This window comes from Kryptolebias marmoratus, linkage group LG1 (assembly GCF_001649575.2).
Source record: "Kryptolebias marmoratus isolate JLee-2015 linkage group LG1, ASM164957v2, whole genome shotgun sequence".
Lineage (NCBI taxonomy): Eukaryota > Metazoa > Chordata > Actinopteri > Cyprinodontiformes > Rivulidae > Kryptolebias > Kryptolebias marmoratus.
This window is the reverse complement of record NC_051430.1, coordinates 18364809-18385480: the sequence shown is the minus strand read 5'-3', so window position 1 is coordinate 18385480 and position 20672 is coordinate 18364809. Positions and strand designations below refer to the sequence as shown.

The following is a 20672-nucleotide window of genomic DNA, read 5'->3' as shown; positions in this document are numbered from 1 at the left end:
ATATGAATAGTATGGAAAAAAACAATAAAATGAGACATAATTGTGCAAACAGAGTGCACAAAAACAGCTGAAACCTGTACATGCCTAAGGCAATTTAAGACTGAATGTTTTATAGGTTGGTTTTGTTGTTTGCTTGTCTTTTTCTGGAAAGGAGTTTGCAGTTTTCTTAAGACGCCAATCACTGAAATCTCCAAACATAAACAATGAAATGTCTGGATGCATCTGATGACAGAGATTAGCTGCACCACCGACACAGAAACCCAGACAGCGATAGGACAATATCTGATGGTCACTGGCAGTATTTAACAAACTCTTACAGGTTCACTGACGGTCCATACGGTGCTCTGGACAGTTTTATGTGTCCGAGGCACAAAGAATAGAGAGACATAAAGGAGATAAAGGAACTTCGTCCGAGTTTGAAGTCAAGCTTTAAAAGGCATTTGGTATAGATGACAGCACATCGCAGCGTGAGGGTATGATTTGTAGCTCTGTAAGCATCCAGATAAATAAAATAAATGGAGTAAAAACAAAAAAGGCCAGATGTCCTTTAAGCTACAGCTCTGAGTCACTGCATGAACAGGTATGAGAGAAAGCTGCTCCAAGTTACCCTATAAAGAGGGCACAAAGAGCCAGTTACCAGGCTGGTTTAGTCATGGTCTTTGGAGTGTGTTCCAGACCCAAGCACAACGAGGAAAAAAAACAACTTTCTCTTGGGGTTGTCTGTTGCATAATACTGGCATTTTTCCTGTGAAAGTGGTAAATAGAAGGAGGGGCACAGGAGGGAGAAACGTCCTCAGGTATCAGAGGGCCAAAGCAAAAAAAATAAATAAAATAAATGACACCATTGTGCTGATGGAAAAACAAAACAAAAAAAGTACACATGAAAGACTGAGATGTGGCACTTCTGCTCCAGCTTGTGTTTCTCCTTGTTGCCATTTCTACACTCAAAACCAGAGAGGGCATAAAAGTCGTAAAAGTGAAGTTGATTTGACATGTTTCGCAAGCTTCCTGTGATAATCTGGCCTCCTGTGCTGAATCAAACCTCCTCCACCCGCACACTAAATTAACACTCACATTAAAAAAAATGTACCCCAGCGACGTACCTTGCACAACTCTTCAGCACACAAGGTGGATGAGGTAAATCTTTCTTTGGCTCGTTGCCACAGACACCAGTACAATATTTATGTTGGTCTTCATCAACTATTTGGGCTTTTCATCATCATTAAGGTCAACAAGGAACAGCAAGTACAAATATTCCAGTTTGGCAGATTTTCAGCCATCCGTCAACAGATGTAACCTTTCAACTTGTGTACCAAATCAGTTCGCCCTGATAAATCTGTCTGTCAAATTAAACACTACTTAGTGCGCCTATGCTATAAAAACAAATTTACTGCCAGTTTGATTGCATAATGAGCCTTATGGGCGCTTCAAAAAAAAAAAAAGAAAGACATCTAGAAGCAAGTCAGGACTCGCATCGTGCACAGATCACGCATTGCTTGGGGATATCGCATAGGCTGTTGCATAACGGAAATCAAACTGAGCAGTTAGTAGGCCATATCTCGTGGACAGAAACAGTCTTTTATGATTCACACGATTCAAACATATTTAGAAGCTTTCTGCGATAAACGTGTGTAAAATAACAAACCCCACACAGCCGATTCCTAACTGATAAAAGAACAACCCAGAGGAACAAAGAACTCTGTCGAAATGACTGACACATAAAAGCTTGTTCTGTTATCGTTGGACCATCTTGACAAGACAGTTTTGTGCTGACAAGCCATTGTACAAATCTGATCGGAACTGAAATTCAATCTTTCTCTCTCTGGTTGCTTCACTGCAGTTGTGTTAAAATCCCATTTGATTGTGTTTGTCTTCTTTTTGGGTATGCATGCTTTCCATATATGCATGACACACATTTGTATCGTATTAAACTCCAACAAGGATGTATGCTTTATAGGTCCAGTTAGCTTCATTCTTCAGTTCTGGTGTTGGAATATCTTTGGTTTGAACAGAACGAAGAAGAACACACTTTCTACATCGGAGCAAACAAATGAAATCAAAAAATTGTTTAGGTCTTAAAATGGCTTGGATGTGACTCCGTCCTCCAGTAACTGCTCCGGCGTGTTTCTACTTTAGTGTGACACGCAGGCCGTGCTAAGGAATCGCAGTGCTGCACCTCTGTGTTGTGGAGGAAGCAACACTGCAGTTGTGTGTGCCGTGGAGACGGGGAAAAACACCAACGATGAGTCGGCAGCCTCTGGAGACACACTGCAGCCTAGGCCTGCAGGTTATTAGCACTGAGACATTCACACACACAGGTATACGAGAAACAGATCGGACAGAGAGGAGCAAAACAACACTGCTTTGTAACACAATAACAAAAGTTATCTTTAGGACACTTTGCATTGTTGGGTTTTTATCCCCAAAATCTAAACTGCAGTTGTAAAATGAAAATGCTAAGTTTGAATCCTCAACTTTTGTCTTCTAACATATGATATAAAATCATAAGAACATGTTAAAATAGTTAAAACTCGATTCTTAACAAGAGCAGCACATGCTGAGCAAAAACTTCAACATAGAAGAATAACAATATTGTGACTTCTGTAACATTTCCTTGTACATGTAGAGTATTTAAACTGTTTTATTTTCATGCAGCTCTCTGGTGAAACAATGGCAGCATACACAGATTTTTACTGTCTGCTTCATAATTCTGCTGCCGTTCTACTTGTCATCAAAAACCTTTCCTAAAAAGACACCCAAATGTTCACAGTTGGAGCAATAACCAACTCAGCAAATGTCAAAACACTTGACTGCCAAAATGATCATTTGTATCACGATTGCAACCTGTCGAAAAGCCAAACGGTTCCACTGATGATGAATAAACTTTTCTACATTTTGCTCGAGGGACGCCAGGATGCTTGTGCACGGTTTCCAGTCAGCTATTAAAAACAAATAACTACCAACAAGACGCGCAAGCAGGTGTCTGATGACACTTCTCCTCGTTTGTTGATGCCAGCTTGTCTGCCGCCACTCGAGCTTTCGAAGCATGAGTCAAAAGCAGATTCAGGCGGTCGGTTGGTCGGAAAACCACCTGTTCGTGCGCCGAGTGTTGTTTTGCACCGTGCACCGTGCAAAAGAAGGGCAAAACTCAACTTCTACATAAACATACCTCTGATTTATTCGCCGCTCATCTTCACTCCCAAAGTCCTGTAAAACAGATAAGGTGAAATAAGTAACTCTTCACATCTGACAGCCTTATAATAAACACTCTCAGCCTGGCAGTTAGGAAAAGTTACAGCCTTCTTAATTTACAAGTCATAAAAAAACTTATAAATAAAACATCACAAGGGAACTCACAGCAATGGGGGTGCTAGGACGTAGAAGTTCATAAGGTCCTGTTCACGTTCTACAAATCTAAATGACATAATTCTTTCAAACTGTAAGGAGATCCTGATGTTGCTTGACCTCTTAAGACCAAAACTATCACTGCGGCAACTATTGTCACTAAACGATCAGTGCCAAAAGCTGTATAGTCATGTTATAACAGCATACATATTTGCATTTCTTCAGGCTGAATCAGATAAGTTGTTGACATCCGTACGAATGAGCTCATTTTGTTTCGACACAAGGGGGTTGTTATGTTAAGAGCAGTATAGCTCGGCATACTAAAGGTGTTGAGAGAAATGTGCGCCATTATGTCCAATCTAGATAAACGTATGTTTTATCCTGACATCTGTTCAACGTGATGCTGCAAGCACATTCCAGGGTTGGTATGAAACATGCAGGTGTGCTTTTTTTTTTTTTTTTTGGTGCAGCGGCCAAAAAACAGCTTCTAGGATTTTCATTTACTAAATAAAAATGGGTTTAAACCTAATTATTCTGCNAAAAAAAAAAAAAAACCCTTTATGCTCTTTTCTTGCTCTTGATTTCACTATATATTTTTTGTACAAGTCTTTTTTTATATATCATATTAGTAAAATAAGATGTAACATATTATTGCATTAAGATGTATAAATTAAAATGGATTTTTGCATGAACAACAGTTTGAAAGGTGTGGGATCAGTCTACTTTTCTTTCATAAAGGTTGGTCCAGAGTTTCTTTGCTAAATGAGATGATAGAAAAAGCATTGAAGCTTCATTATTTCTCCAAGCAAAATGGAGTATTAGACTGGAACCTTAGTTTATTTAGATTTTCTTTTAATTAACTTCTAACTTTTTAAACTTTTTTTTTGCAATTACAAGTCACTAAATTCTTGTTTAAACGTGTGTATTCAGGACTTTATTCAACCCACTGAACCAAATCACAACACTGTAATGTATCAAACAATGTTTTAGGTGTTTATACGGATGTGAGTGGTTTAAATTAGATTAGCTGGCAGTCTTGACCACGGTAACAACAGAACCAAAGCTGACTTCTACCACTGATTTACAGCTCAGAAACAAATCTAAAATTGGTGTTCAAAGATTTTCCTGAAATTATAACTTTTGTGGGAAAGAAGAATCATAATTAGATTCATCCACACAGTTAATTCCTCCATTTGTAACATGAAATACCAGAGCTACACTCACAAACTACACCACTGTTTTGTACTTCTTAAGTCTCTTTCTAACAATCTTTCTAACAATAAACTTCAAGTCACTGATGGTGTGGCAGTAGCTTTGAGAACAAGAGTGCCTTTATCAGGAACTTTGTATAAGTCCGCCTCACTGTCTCCCACTTCTTGGTCAAACCCCACAGTTACCGAGACATGACACGACTATTTCCCCTGGCAAACGCTCCTGACGACAAAGTACGGCTGGCAAACATGTGTGGTACCTGACAAAGAGGCCAGTAAAGACGGACAAAGCTGCCACCCGCAGCCACGAGTTGCCAAATGACCTGGCAGCAGTTAAGTTGTTGGCTGACGGCGAAATCTCATCATGCAACTGGACTCCACGGCCAGCCTCAAGTCTTAAAAGCAACTACTGTGGCTTTCAACAATGTCATTGAAAGAAAAGAAAGAGTCTGATTAATGACGAAGTTTGGCCCAAATTATCACGTGACCTCATGATTCAAATCAATATGATGTGCAAGCCCTACAAGCCCTCTGCAAAGCAGTCTGTTTACTTGAAGGTTTATAAAAACTAAAGTGGCTGTCGCAGAAGAACAACCAAAACTTTGAACAGTATGACGAACAATATAGCCAATTCTACTTTTCTGCAATGAACACAAAACTTTAAGGCCAACTAAACACACTATGAATGTTGTCTTGGTCCTGAGCAACTGATTCACATAATGACAGACTGCTGAGACTGGTGGAGTTTGTAAAGTTAGCAGAGTTAGAACAGGAGGGCACATGTGAGTTTGTACAAATAGTAAGGCCCTCCTTTAATCATCAACAGAAGTTTTGCTCAGAGTGCCACCATACGCTGGATTTAAGCCCTAATCTGCCTAAGCTACAGGTCGGGAACATGCTTATCAACGACGCAGCTTCCAGCCTTCTCACCCCAGTTAAAAACATCTGCTGCAGTGTTTAGGAGAGCAGCACCTAAACCTGTTTCACAACAGCACTGCTCAGTGCAAGCCTGACAGCGGGAATGATGACGGACCACCGTGTGGCGCTTTGTGACGCTCACCTGCATGTTTGTGAGGAGGATGTGCTTTTTGGCCCTGCTGACTGCTTCCCTGCTGCAAGAAGAGAGCAGCGCCCTTCACCATAAAGAAGCTCTCACTCAGGCTGCGAACGAATGGGAGAGAAAAGTTACAAACGCTTGAAACACAGACATCAGACACCATTCAGAGGGAAGAGCTCAGCACAATCACTCCAATTAGTTCAGTGAACTAAAAAGACCTAACAGTAGGATACTAGGGGGGGAAAAGAAATGGAGCTTAATAAAACGGTTCAGTTCAGTTAGAAGGAGCCAATGAGATAACCATAAATCATTGATGTTCGCTTCTGGTGAATTAACTCGACAGCTCAGAAGGGAAGCCAAGCTGCCACGTTACAGAGGCAGACCTCATCCTGCAGCCGCCAGGATTTAAGCTTTGAGCTGCAGTGCTTATCTATGTTAGAACTGCTGCATTGGCTCCACTCAGATTGGACTTGTTGGATCCTTGCTGTCTTGAGGGAATGCAACACGAACCCAAGCAACTGATCAAACTGCAGCTCTTTGTGAGGCTTACCTTTGACTGTGACCCTGAAAGCAGCAATAATCACTTTTATACCTAATTGTAAAAGTCCTGGCTTCATTGGGTCAGGCATTTGAACTATAAACGGATGACATATTTAAAGATATGCAATAAAAAAAGAAGTGCAGTGTTTCCTCCAGGCTGAATTTACTCATTCCATTTCATTAAAGAACAATGGGAACACATTCCTAAATCTACCTGACAGCAAGGTGGAACACACGCGACAGGTATGTCTGCAACCTGGCAACCCACAGAAGTGATGAGTGACTGAAGCAAATAAATAAACAAATAAATAAAAAAATCCTGAATATCCAACAGACAAGCCGGTCTACACACAGCTATGATGACATCAGTGTATTGAGGTACACTATAAAACAAAATACACAGTACTGATATCTGAGAGAAAAATAAAGTGTTGAGCTGACTTAACCCAGCAGTATCCCCCCCAAAAAAAAACAGACTACAAGGTTTTAGTTTGAAATAAAATCATCATCAGACTACTCCATAATCTTCCTCCTCTGGTTGGACTTTGAAAACCCCACATGTGGTTAAAAAGGCCTGAACCAAACTGAACATTTTGTGGGAACAATGGTTTTCATTTTGTACACCTCACAATAAATTCTGACCGCCCCCAGCAGTGCTAAAAAAAACAAACAAACAAACAAAAAAAAAACCTTACAGTGACAACACATGGGGGTGGACACGTTTTAAACGAGAGCTTTTATCCCACTTTGGTAAGTTTTTGTCATGCTTCTTTCTGTTTGATAAAGTTTTTAGGAAGGGTCAAACTGGCAGGAAATTATAAATTATATAAAAAGGTAAAAGTGTCAATATCTTAATCAAGAAAGATGCAGCTGACTCATTACTACTCTCACTCTGTACAAACCTATCAATATTTCTTTTTCAGTCTGTAGATGTGTGAAACCCAAACAGCCGAAGCTCAGCTCTTTCCTCCGCTGCAGCACCCTGCTATCAACTTCTCCACAAATGTTAGAGCTAAAAATGTGTCTCGAATCAAAGCAAACCGACTCTGAGAGCAAACATTAGCAGAAAACTACAAATGCACCTGTACTTTTATTTGATTTTTTTACAGAAAGACAGGAGTGACATTCATCCTCATTTGAAGAGTCACAGGTCAAGAGTAAAGAAACGATTCAAAATCACAGCAGTCTAATGTTTTTTTGACGACGTCGACAACGAGCCGGCTTGTTACACGGTTCAAGAAAAGTCATCAAAACTCACATCCGGTTGATTTCTCTCTGCGTCAACACGGCGTTCTCCACGAAATACGGTAGCATCTTCATCACGGCCTCCTGAATGGGTTCTACGACCAGATGCATCCTATAGGCCGGAATGAGACACAGGCCCCGTCGGTGGGAGCTAACTGTTCCTCATCACGGAGAGAGAGAAAAAAAAAGAAACTGCGCCTTCGGGTTTGTCCTTTTGAGTGACAGACTGACAAGGCAGTCCGCACTCATCTGCGAGCGGCGCCGTCAGTTCAGAGGCCACTCCCTCCAGATGCCTCTTCCCTCCTCCCTCATCTGAGCGCCTGCCTCCCCGCCCGCAGGGATCCACTGCACCCTCCTCCCGCAGCCTCAGGCACACACAGCCAGACTCCCGAGACCTTCAATCTGTCTTGTCTGTGACAGTTCTTCAGTAGAATAATGATGGTTAAACATCCGAGTCTGCACGCGAGAATCTAGAGAGTTGATCATAATTCTGAGCGTTGGATGCCTCCTTTCGGCATGAACTCCCTTCTGTTGTCCCTTTAAACTTCAGGTAAGAATCAGTGCAATCAGGAATGAGTTTCCTCTTAAGTCAGCGCTAAATGTCTTCTCCAGTGATCTTGGTGCAAAATCTTCGAAACCAAGTGAGAAAGCCTCTTTTTCCTCTGTGTTTAAAAAGCTGAATTTCTTAAGAGGAAAAAAAAAAAAAAGAGGCAGACATAAAACGTCAGCCTCCAGAGTAGAGCCTCCACGGATCTCGACACATGAGCAAAGCATAGGTGGAACAGGCAGCGGGAAGAACTGTCATTGTTCCAAAACTCCCCAATCTCATTATACGCAGGCTTATAAGGGAGGGATTATCTTGTGTCTTTGCTTCAAGTGGCCAGTGCTAGCTGTCATTCACTCACATGTACCCCTATTAAAACACACTGTCTGAGATTATTGGAGATTATAGCAGGTTACAGAGGACATACCTTTTATGCCTTGGACAACACCAAGAAATATTCCTTATACAGCATATGAATAGTATGGAAAAAAACAATAAAATGAGACATAATTGTGCAAACAGAGTGCACAAAAACAGCTGAAACCTGTACATGCCTAAGGCAATTTAAGACTGAATGTTTTATAGGTTGGTTTTGTTGTTTGCTTGTCTTTTTCTGGAAAGGAGTTTGCAGTTTTCTTAAGACGCCAATCACTGAAATCTCCAAACATAAACAATGAAATGTCTGGATGCATCTGATGACAGAGATTAGCTGCACCACCGACACAGAAACCCAGACAGCGATAGGACAATATCTGATGGTCACTGGCAGTATTTAACAAACTCTTACAGGTTCACTGACGGTCCATACGGTGCTCTGGACAGTTTTATGTGTCCGAGGCACAAAGAATAGAGAGACATAAAGGAGATAAAGGAACTTCGTCCGAGTTTGAAGTCAAGCTTTAAAAGGCATTTGGTATAGATGACAGCACATCGCAGCGTGAGGGTATGATTTGTAGCTCTGTAAGCATCCAGATAAATAAAATAAATGGAGTAAAAACAAAAAAGGCCAGATGTCCTTTAAGCTACAGCTCTGAGTCACTGCATGAACAGGTATGAGAGAAAGCTGCTCCAAGTTACCCTATAAAGAGGGCACAAAGAGCCAGTTACCAGGCTGGTTTAGTCATGGTCTTTGGAGTGTGTTCCAGACCCAAGCACAACGAGGAAAAAAAACAACTTTCTCTTGGGGTTGTCTGTTGCATAATACTGGCATTTTTCCTGTGAAAGTGGTAAATAGAAGGAGGGGCACAGGAGGGAGAAACGTCCTCAGGTATCAGAGGGCCAAAGCAAAAAAAATAAATAAAATAAATGACACCATTGTGCTGATGGAAAAACAAAACAAAAAAAGTACACATGAAAGACTGAGATGTGGCACTTCTGCTCCAGCTTGTGTTTCTCCTTGTTGCCATTTCTACACTCAAAACCAGAGAGGGCATAAAAGTCGTAAAAGTGAAGTTGATTTGACATGTTTCGCAAGCTTCCTGTGATAATCTGGCCTCCTGTGCTGAATCAAACCTCCTCCACCCGCACACTAAATTAACACTCACATTAAAAAAAATGTACCCCAGCGACGTACCTTGCACAACTCTTCAGCACACAAGGTGGATGAGGTAAATCTTTCTTTGGCTCGTTGCCACAGACACCAGTACAATATTTATGTTGGTCTTCATCAACTATTTGGGCTTTTCATCATCATTAAGGTCAACAAGGAACAGCAAGTACAAATATTCCAGTTTGGCAGATTTTCAGCCATCCGTCAACAGATGTAACCTTTCAACTTGTGTACCAAATCAGTTCGCCCTGATAAATCTGTCTGTCAAATTAAACACTACTTAGTGCGCCTATGCTATAAAAACAAATTTACTGCCAGTTTGATTGCATAATGAGCCTTATGGGCGCTTCAAAAAAAAAAAAAGAAAGACATCTAGAAGCAAGTCAGGACTCGCATCGTGCACAGATCACGCATTGCTTGGGGATATCGCATAGGCTGTTGCATAACGGAAATCAAACTGAGCAGTTAGTAGGCCATATCTCGTGGACAGAAACAGTCTTTTATGATTCACACGATTCAAACATATTTAGAAGCTTTCTGCGATAAACGTGTGTAAAATAACAAACCCCACACAGCCGATTCCTAACTGATAAAAGAACAACCCAGAGGAACAAAGAACTCTGTCGAAATGACTGACACATAAAAGCTTGTTCTGTTATCGTTGGACCATCTTGACAAGACAGTTTTGTGCTGACAAGCCATTGTACAAATCTGATCGGAACTGAAATTCAATCTTTCTCTCTCTGGTTGCTTCACTGCAGTTGTGTTAAAATCCCATTTGATTGTGTTTGTCTTCTTTTTGGGTATGCATGCTTTCCATATATGCATGACACACATTTGTATCGTATTAAACTCCAACAAGGATGTATGCTTTATAGGTCCAGTTAGCTTCATTCTTCAGTTCTGGTGTTGGAATATCTTTGGTTTGAACAGAACGAAGAAGAACACACTTTCTACATCGGAGCAAACAAATGAAATCAAAAAATTGTTTAGGTCTTAAAATGGCTTGGATGTGACTCCGTCCTCCAGTAACTGCTCCGGCGTGTTTCTACTTTAGTGTGACACGCAGGCCGTGCTAAGGAATCGCAGTGCTGCACCTCTGTGTTGTGGAGGAAGCAACACTGCAGTTGTGTGTGCCGTGGAGACGGGGAAAAACACCAACGATGAGTCGGCAGCCTCTGGAGACACACTGCAGCCTAGGCCTGCAGGTTATTAGCACTGAGACATTCACACACACAGGTATACGAGAAACAGATCGGACAGAGAGGAGCAAAACAACACTGCTTTGTAACACAATAACAAAAGTTATCTTTAGGACACTTTGCATTGTTGGGTTTTTATCCCCAAAATCTAAACTGCAGTTGTAAAATGAAAATGCTAAGTTTGAATCCTCAACTTTTGTCTTCTAACATATGATATAAAATCATAAGAACATGTTAAAATAGTTAAAACTCGATTCTTAACAAGAGCAGCACATGCTGAGCAAAAACTTCAACATAGAAGAATAACAATATTGTGACTTCTGTAACATTTCCTTGTACATGTAGAGTATTTAAACTGTTTTATTTTCATGCAGCTCTCTGGTGAAACAATGGCAGCATACACAGATTTTTACTGTCTGCTTCATAATTCTGCTGCCGTTCTACTTGTCATCAAAAACCTTTCCTAAAAAGACACCCAAATGTTCACAGTTGGAGCAATAACCAACTCAGCAAATGTCAAAACACTTGACTGCCAAAATGATCATTTGTATCACGATTGCAACCTGTCGAAAAGCCAAACGGTTCCACTGATGATGAATAAACTTTTCTACATTTTGCTCGAGGGACGCCAGGATGCTTGTGCACGGTTTCCAGTCAGCTATTAAAAACAAATAACTACCAACAAGACGCGCAAGCAGGTGTCTGATGACACTTCTCCTCGTTTGTTGATGCCAGCTTGTCTGCCGCCACTCGAGCTTTCGAAGCATGAGTCAAAAGCAGATTCAGGCGGTCGGTTGGTCGGAAAACCACCTGTTCGTGCGCCGAGTGTTGTTTTGCACCGTGCACCGTGCAAAAGAAGGGCAAAACTCAACTTCTACATAAACATACCTCTGATTTATTCGCCGCTCATCTTCACTCCCAAAGTCCTGTAAAACAGATAAGGTGAAATAAGTAACTCTTCACATCTGACAGCCTTATAATAAACACTCTCAGCCTGGCAGTTAGGAAAAGTTACAGCCTTCTTAATTTACAAGTCATAAAAAAACTTATAAATAAAACATCACAAGGGAACTCACAGCAATGGGGGTGCTAGGACGTAGAAGTTCATAAGGTCCTGTTCACGTTCTACAAATCTAAATGACATAATTCTTTCAAACTGTAAGGAGATCCTGATGTTGCTTGACCTCTTAAGACCAAAACTATCACTGCGGCAACTATTGTCACTAAACGATCAGTGCCAAAAGCTGTATAGTCATGTTATAACAGCATACATATTTGCATTTCTTCAGGCTGAATCAGATAAGTTGTTGACATCCGTACGAATGAGCTCATTTTGTTTCGACACAAGGGGGTTGTTATGTTAAGAGCAGTATAGCTCGGCATACTAAAGGTGTTGAGAGAAATGTGCGCCATTATGTCCAATCTAGATAAACGTATGTTTTATCCTGACATCTGTTCAACGTGATGCTGCAAGCACATTCCAGGGTTGGTATGAAACATGCAGGTGTGCTTTTTTTTTTTTTTTTTTTTGGTGCAGCGGCCAAAAAACAGCTTCTAGGATTTTCATTTACTAAATAAAAATGGGTTTAAACCTAATTATTCTGCATCTGGGGTGACTTTCGGTAAGTCGCTTAAATAATATTAGACACGCGATGACTGAACTGGAGGATGTCACGACGAGGACCGCCACTAGAAACGAGCTGTAAGCTTCAAGAGATTATTTTCTATTTTTGGTGACCCGCTGCTGATGTTTACTCAGCAGGAAGAAAAAAAGAAATTATAAGTCCAGAAAGGCCATTTCTAGGACTGACTGCGAAAGATTAAAAACTGTGGCCAGAAAACAATGCTTGACTTGGTGCATTTGTGCAATATAGTTAAATAATCCTGCCTGAACCCAGCATCCTCTGCATGCCTGTTTACCTAAGCTCTTTTTCCCCCCCTTCACTCCAGCATAACACCACTCCTCCCGCCCTCCCACCCCTCAGGAGCAGATGACATCATAGCTGCAGCAGACTCCAGTCAGCTTTTCCCATCAAACCTGGACACAAATCTCCAGCAACAGCCGTGTTCAGGGAGAAAAACAAAACAATATTCATTAACGGGGTGGCATCTACTTACAACAAGTGACCGCGCTGTGGCGTTCGAGCGCTGCAAAAGGCTGCTGGGTGCTGCTAAAAATCAAGCACTTTTGCTTCGAACGCAAATATTCACACTGCTGTAATTGCGTTCGTAAATAAAAGCAAGCAGATGCAAATGCAGACGTCACATTTGATTTGTCTGGCTGTGTGCAAGACAGCACAAGGTGAGCTCATCTGTCTGCAGCTGGTAAGTGGTGCCCCCATCTGGTGACTGGATGCTTGGAAACAGTGAAATCAACTTACTGTGAAGGATATCTGTGGTGATGTGATAAATACTGCCACATTTTATTAATGTTAGTGACCATAAAAAAAGACATTTTAACTGTGCCTCTCCACTACTATAGCCCAGTAGGAGCACATCATCTCCTTTTTTTTTTTTTTTTTTAAATCCCCTGATGGATGTTTATCAATCAGCAAATCGATTTGTCTTTTAGAGGAGGACCAGCAGACAATGCTAATGGGAAGTGACACTCAGATATTCTGTCAGTGAATAACAATTTCTAATTTCATGTTTGTTGGGAGACTTTACAGCTAAACTGGGCTGCAAGAACAGCACAACAAAAGATCCCCTTCTAACACCAGAGGGTAATAAAATCATAATTCCCCTCCATGCTGAGCACGGTAAACAACACCCTGTCGCTATTTTGTTAAAAAAATGAAGGATGTAAAGAAAAGCCCCTCCATGTCAGACGGTCACATAATAAAACAGCTAAAATCTGTTAGCTACAGCCTGCATCAGTCACAGGATACTTATAAAAGTAAGCTAACGTTAGCCTTTTAGGTTAAAAACTTACAAGTTTAACACACTCGCTGGCCTTTTATAGTTTTATATATTAGCATGCTGATATATTACACAGTAAAGGCCAATTTTATCTGTAATTAGGCATAATTTGGTGACTACCATTAGCCAACAGCCTAGCATAACGGTGCTAACGGTTTAGCTTCAATCAGCGGGCCTCCCTCCAGCAGCATCCCCCCTCTTCCTCATCCTCGCTGATAAACCACAGGAGCATCGCTGCTCTCCTCCCTGCTTGGGCAACAGACTGACCTCCCCCGCGGTCGTGGTCGCCGTGCTGGCCGTGGACGCGGCGCTCGGGGTCGGGGACCGCTGCAGCGTCACCAACGCCATGGCCGGAGGAGGCTGGAAGAGGCTGGGGACGATGCGCCAAAAACGCCGGCCGCTGTGGCCCCGGGGAGCTGCCTGCAGCTAGCCGCTGAGCTAACCGCGCACAGCCCGCAGCACGCACTGGAGGCTGGAGGGCAGAGACGGCGTGTTGTCATCCAGCAGGACGGACCTCTCCGGGGGGCTGCAGGAAGTGCTGCCTTCAAGGCCCCATCCACCCTGACGGCGCCGTCGTAAACGTGGTAATACAGTAACAGAGTCACTGATAAAGCGCACTGTCACCAGAGGCAATTAGTGTGTATTCTTCTGCTTGTTTACAGAGCATTTAAAAGGTAAAGAAAAAATGGATAAGGTTTTATGTAAAGGCACATGATGGGACAGAGCTGCCTAGGAAAATGTAAGGGGAAAAAACTACAGTATGCTGAAAGGAATAATTTGGAGATGGTGCAGTGGAACATGTGTTTTTTTATTTTTAAACTCAGATCATGTTCTGGTTCATCCTGCAAGTTTAGTTAAATATGTTTACATTTGTTGGCCAGCTACCACTGTTCTGGCCAACAAGAGTAACTTTTTTTCCACTCCAGTTTTAATCAAGTTATTTTTGCAACAAGTTCTTTTGACAATGACATTTTTCCCATTCCAGTTTGCTCCACATTATTATTGTTTTCCTGTTTGCAGTCTAACTACTTCTGCATACTTTGTGCTGCTTTCACCATTCATGTGCCAACAATTCAGGAGAAGAGTGCTACAACCTTTTTATTTTTTACTTTTTTATGCTTTTCAAAAATAACTTTAAATAATAATAAAGTTTATTAATAATAATAATAAACCTTATTTACAAACATTTTCCTTACAAAACATTGTTTTCTTTAAAAGCTGATTCAGCATACTTGCTTTTTTTGTCTTCTTGTGCTCCTTTTAGCCAGTCTTCTGCTTCTTTTAGCTTTAACAATTCAGTTTCAGCAGATCTCAGCAGCCACTCAGCATTCACACTGCATTTTTGCAAAAAAGACTATTTCTGTAGTTACTGTTCTTTATTTAATTTAGAATATTTTTAAGTTTTGGTCTTTAAAAAGTTTGATTTCTAGCTTTAATTGAAATTTTCAGGTATTTCTTTTCTGAAGTTGGCAGTGATTAAAGTTTAACAAGGTTAAACTCCAGTTACTCTGACTGAGGTTTGCTCTGTCAGCACCTGCTCTCTTTCTCATTTATCCACAGTCATCCTCTTGCCAAATTATCCCTTCCAGTTGTTCCTGTTTTGTTTGCTCTTGTCAGATCCTCTGTTAATATTCACACATGCTGTAGTTTCCCGCTTCCTGTCACTTTTCACGCACAGCTCAGCTTTCCCCTTTTGCTAAATTTATGTTGGGGCTTTTTTAAAATTCCCAGCTTTGACTTTGCTCTTGGTTTTGTTTAATCAGATGAAAGTTTTGGCTTTGGGATTTGTCTGAGTTTGTGGTATACTTTAGGCTGTGAGCTTCTTATCACAGTTTATTGCTGCAGTTGCACTAGTTTCATCGCATTGCATCAGTTTACGAGCCATTGCCACAGACTTTCACTGAATAAATCTTCACGTTGTGTCTGTTTATAGCTGCTGTCCAAGGCTGCTATGAAGGTAGACATGAGTGTCATCAGCAGCACTTAAAATCATATTAGTTCAGCCATATTTACTTCTTTTTGTAACCTTAAAATACATCTGCATATAAAAACAATGTGTAACGAGCACCATGCTCTTTACAGTCTTGAGTCATCCCTGGTTTCTTTATGTTTTGATTCCAAGAAGCTCAACTTTCCTTTTTAAAGTGGAGTGGTCAGGATTGATGGTTCCTGAGTTTCAACAACTTTCTTTGGTCTTTGGCTGCCATTTCATTCCATTTCTGTTCTGATCAGTTTCAGAGGAATGTCATTTAGACCTATGAGGAACCAAATGGACCCCTAAACTCATGATACGAACCGGTGTTGACTCAGGATGTCAACTGGACGATCACAGGTTTGATCCCCAGCCCTTAGCGTGCCGAAATATCCTTGGGCAAGACACTGAGCCTTGGTGTATGAGTGAGAACATGAAAGTGCTGTATATAATGTGTAAAATATATAATAAATCAGTGAATGGGTGAATGACAAACACTGTAAAGAGCTTTGCAGAACCTGGACAGGTTAAAAAGTGCTGTACAAGTGTGGACCATTTATTAAAAATACACTTTTCAGTGGACTAATGAACCAAGGTCGTCTGTCATTTGATAAGATATGGTCCACTGAAGAACAGCCGAAGCCTCTTTTTATTCAGGACTTTACCCAAATAATCAGCACCGAGTATAAATACGTCTCATGCAGCAACTTGCTAACAAGTTCTCCCGTTAAATGGTTCCTTAAATTCGTTGATTTTATGCCCATTTTCCAGCTCTGTCTGTTATTTTCTATGGTTGCAGCCCTGTAACATGTTTAGAGTTTGTACGCATCGAAACATGTGCTCGTGCCGCTCTGAGTGTGGTTTGAACGAGGGGCCCTGAACGCAGCTGCAGGCTCCGCCCCCCGCTTGTGACACACGGGCCTCCAGATGGTTCTCAGTCAGTCGGTGGGTCGCTGTGTTGGGTCAAAACTGGTAGCAGGTAAGGGAAAAACTTTCCCGAAACTTTTAGACTGAGTTTAGACAGGATTATCTTGACGCTGTGTGCATCGTGCGGCTCCCCTATAGGCATAAATAAACCTGTTGCTTCTTTAATTCAATGAACATAAGTATCCGACATGTTGCTTGTTGTTACATAAAGTCTTATTCATTGTGAGTTGTATGTGACCCACCTGGTTAGTTTTGTGAACTTTATTCAGATTATTGTGACTTCTTTTCCTCGATTTTCTTGTTTCTTCTTAGCACGTCTCTTAATTTTGTTCATGCAGTAGTCATTGTTGACACACAGGTTAATTTAACAGAGCAGCAGCTTTCAGATGCTTTGTCCAATCATATTCGCCTATGATGTGATGTAGAGGAGCCCACATGTGAGTAAGTGTCACTGTGTCTCATCTGTTCAGTGCAGAGATGCGGGTGGCAGTGATTGGAGCCGGGGTCATCGGCTTGTCCACGGCTCAGAGCATCTATGAGCGGTTTCACTCCAAAGTCAGCCCGCTGACCATCGAGGTGTACGCGGACTGCTTCACTCCGCTGACCACCAGCGATGGAGCCGCTGGCCTCTGGCAGCCGTACCTCCACGACAAGGGCAACGTCCAGGAGACGTGTGTGCCATCTCTTTTCTGTCTGTTTCGTCTTCCCCTTCGTCTGCTTTAATCCTGTTTCTTTTTAGTAAATGGAACAAGGAGACGTTCGACTACTTGCTGAACTGCCTCAGCTCACCAGAGGCTATAAAGATGGGTATATTCCTTCAATCGGGCTACAACCTTTGCACCGATCGGCTGCCCGTGAGTACGGCTTTCATCTTTGAGCATGTTCTATAAACACAACCTCGGTGATAAGATTGGCCCTTGTTAGACTTTTTACAACAATGAACAAAGTGTAGTGAAAAAAAAGTTTAAAATGTACCCTTCAATGTACTCCAAATAACTCATTACGTAGTTTATTACATACCAATATAGATAAAGAGCTTTGTTAAGCTGCACAAAGGACAGTTCCCTAAAAAGAGGCCTCACTGGGTTAATTGGGATTCTGTCCACTAACACAGCTGAAGCTTTTTTTATGTGTGTGTCTCATGGTCTCGTTGTAACCGTAAAGAATTTGTTTGTGATCGCAGGAGCCCTCATTCAAACACAGCGTCCTGGGCTTCAGAGCGCTCACAGAACGAGAGATTGAGATGTTTCCCGGATACAAGTGAGTTCTCCCAGCATTCCTTGAAGAAATGCACATCGCCCGCCACCTTTCAAGCCAGATGTTTAATCCAGGAACAAACTATGTTTAAAATGTGGAGTTTTTAAGGCTTTTTGGCCACATCTTGAACACAGTATTATGCATGGTTGCATGCTGTCATCTCTCATTTTGGGAACGACTCTCAGCTACTAACACACAGTCTTCAGTCAAAATCTATAATAGAGACTGATTTGAGTTGACTCCAAAAGTTAATCAGTTTCAGATTCATCCAATGATTACTTTGTGAGAGTCTCATTAAAGTCCAACCAGTGGTTCATTAGATATTTTGCGAACAGACAGACGAGGCTGATGTCAGCATTTAATGTTAAAGTTTCAAACAAAGATCTCACATTATATCTAGTTCTTGGAGTATGAGTCAGTGACATCATTGCCCAGGTTTCATTATAGCAGCTTAATAACAAAATTAAAATTATGCAACTGGAGCCCAACTAGTTAGTCTGACTGTCAGCTGTAGTTTTAGTACTTTAAACCAGTAGTTTTCCATGAAAACATGTGACTAGTAACGTCTGGGTCTGACTCTTTTTCCAGTTCTGGTTGGTTCAACACAGCTCTCATGGTGGAAGGTAAATCTTACTTACCCTGGCTGATGGACTGGTGAGTGATGACAGCAGCTTGTGTTTGTAATAATTTGAAATTAAATGGGTTTTAAAAAGCTTTAAACTCAGATCATATGTGAAAATTGTCATTTATTTATGATTGCTGATTCCTAAAGAGATATTTCAGATCTTCTGAAGTGAGGTTCTGAGGAAAGCTTACGAACAATGATATCTTTCCTGTCGAAGATAGCTTTTGGAACGACCTCAGTTTGGAAAAATAGTTAAAATCTGACTGGATTATTGAGCTAACAGCTAGTCTGAGCGGGGCCAAGACCAAAGTGAATTGCTGTCGTCTTAACTCCATTTTCCAACATTTTCCACGACTGGAAGGGAGTTTGATTAGATAGATCTTGTTATTCGTGGTAGCGTGTGGAAACTATGCAACCATGTCAACCTGCGGTGGCGAGGGTGGTTGTCTAGTCAACTCAGAGAACGCCAAAGGAAGACGGTTGGCGTGATGGGTGAAAAGAGAGACGAGGGAAATCCACCTGGAACCTTTTTTTCCTGCAGTTTGGTCTTGGTCTCACTCAGACCACCCGTTAGTTTGTTAATCCAGTCAGATCTGTTTCTACAGCAGGTAAGATACTGTTTATAATCTTGTCATGGAACTTCACTTCAAAATATTTGAACTAGTAGTTGTTTTTTTAGGGAAGATCTTGTAATTTCTACTCTTTTTTTTTTTCACAGGTTGAAAAAAAGGGGTGTGAGATTTTATGAGAAGAAAATCGAGTCGTTTAAAACGGTTAGTGGAGGTTTTAGAAAAGCTGCTTACACCCATATTTTAACAATCAGTAATGAATGACACCGTAGTTTCGTTCTTCAAAAAAAAAAAAAAAAAAAAAACCAGACATGTCCTCCCTTATCACAATGATATCTCTTATTGTCCCTGACTGTTCCTAGCTGTCTGAAGCTGGGGCAGACGTGATTATAAACTGCACTGGGGTCAGATCAGGAGAGCTGCAGCCAGACCCGGACCTTAAACCGGGCCGTGGCCAGATACTAAAGGTGAGACTCAGAAGTTTCCAATGTGTGTAGAAGGTTTGGATAACTAACAGTAAGGAGACCACAGAAAGAGTTTTGTCTTCTTTGTCTGTGCTTAAGGTGGATGCCCCCTGGCTAAAGCACTGGATTATTACCCACAGCCCTAAAGATGGAGTCTATAATACACCGTATATCATTCCAGGGTAATACCAGTAACACAACAGACTGATAAACACCTCATGATCACACAGACATTAGTCTTACAGAGCGGTTCATACAGAGAAACCTTCCTGTTCACACCATGTGTTGGTCAGAGCCGATGTTGGGGCCTGTTTTCAGAACTTCTATGTCTGCAGGAGTCGTCTTGTGACAGTCGGAGGAGTTTTCCAGGTGGGAAACTGGAGTGAACAAAACAACTCCATCGACCACAAATGCATCTGGGAAAATGCTTGCAACCTCGAGCCGAGCCTCAAGGTGAGATGATGTCAGAGGGCAGGAAAAGAAAGAGCTATCTTCTGCTGAAATTATTTACGGATTTTCTGTGCTGCTGAAGGATTTAACTGGTTTGATTTTGATATATTTAGGATACTTATTCTGTAACAGGGAAATGTGTCCTTTATCACTTGATTTGAAAATATTTAAATCATATTTTTAGCTTGTGTTTATCTTGTTGCCATCTCTCCTCAGCATGCCAAGATAGTGGATGACTGGTCCGGTCTAAGACCTGTTCGCAGCAAAGTCCGACTGGAGCGGGAGACCATCCAGTCGGGTTCATCTGCCATAGAGGTAAACGTCACAGAAGCTTTCAAAGCAGGGACTTCTTTGTTCTCCAGCTTCTAAAATACTGCATCACTTATACAGGTGATACACAACTACGGCCACGGAGGTTTCGGACTGACCATCCACCGAGGCTGCGCCGAGGAGGCGGCGAGGCTCTTCGGTCAGATCGTGGAAGAAAAGGGCAAACGTCCCAAAGCTCGCCTGTAGTTCTGTGTCCAGTAGTAAAGAATGGTACGCTACTTTACTAAAATCAAACATAAGCACTTCCCATGTTCTCGGCAACACTAACATTTAAAGCAAACTGATACCAAATTCACTACGAAACAACACGTGCTGCTCCTAATTCAAAGATAGCTTTAATAAATCCATATCCACTTTGATTAATTTAAAGAAAAATATCTGTTTTTGTAAACGTAAGTATGTTGTAAAAGCACTAAATCTTTCTTAATTTTTTTGAACAATAAAAGAGAACAATAATCCAAATCCT

The 20672-nt window shown here is 41.4% G+C and overlaps 2 protein-coding genes across 5 annotated transcripts; one reads left to right on the top strand and one right to left on the bottom strand.

The window, feature by feature from the left end:
- Positions 1-3897: 3897 nt before the first annotated feature.
- On the bottom strand, positions 3898-14009 carry LOC112450421 (protein phosphatase Slingshot homolog 1-like). Of its 2 annotated transcripts, XM_025005453.2 has the most exons (3): positions 13880-14009; positions 11582-11619; positions 3898-5717 (listed from the first exon to the last, which is right to left on the bottom strand). In XM_025005453.2, the coding sequence occupies exons 1-3, from the start codon at positions 13958-13960 to the stop codon at positions 5555-5557; spliced, it is 282 nt and encodes a 93-aa protein (XP_024861221.1). In that variant the 5' UTR covers positions 13961-14009; the 3' UTR covers positions 3898-5554. The 2 variants fall into 2 exon arrangements, 1 of the variants encoding a protein (XP_024861221.1); XR_003039052.2 differs by lacking the exons at positions 11582-11619; positions 13880-14009 and adding an exon at positions 7412-11572.
- A 45-nt stretch (positions 14010-14054) lies between these two features.
- On the top strand, positions 14055-20669 carry LOC108234641 (D-amino-acid oxidase). 3 transcript variants are annotated; one of them, XM_025005452.2, is made up of 11 exons: positions 14055-14193; positions 16982-17182; positions 17251-17365; positions 17695-17771; positions 18357-18422; positions 19112-19166; positions 19325-19429; positions 19526-19608; positions 19762-19879; positions 20093-20191; positions 20267-20669. In XM_025005452.2, exons 2-11 carry the CDS (start codon positions 16989-16991, stop codon positions 20390-20392), a joined length of 1038 nt encoding a protein of 345 aa, XP_024861220.1. In that variant the 5' UTR covers positions 14055-14193; positions 16982-16988; the 3' UTR covers positions 20393-20669. The 3 variants fall into 3 exon arrangements, with proteins under 3 accessions (XP_024861220.1, XP_024861219.1, XP_017269491.1); XM_025005451.2 differs by having other exon boundaries at positions 14061-14196; XM_017414002.3 differs by lacking the exon at positions 14055-14193 and adding an exon at positions 16410-16563.
- Positions 20670-20672: the final 3 nt, after the last annotated feature.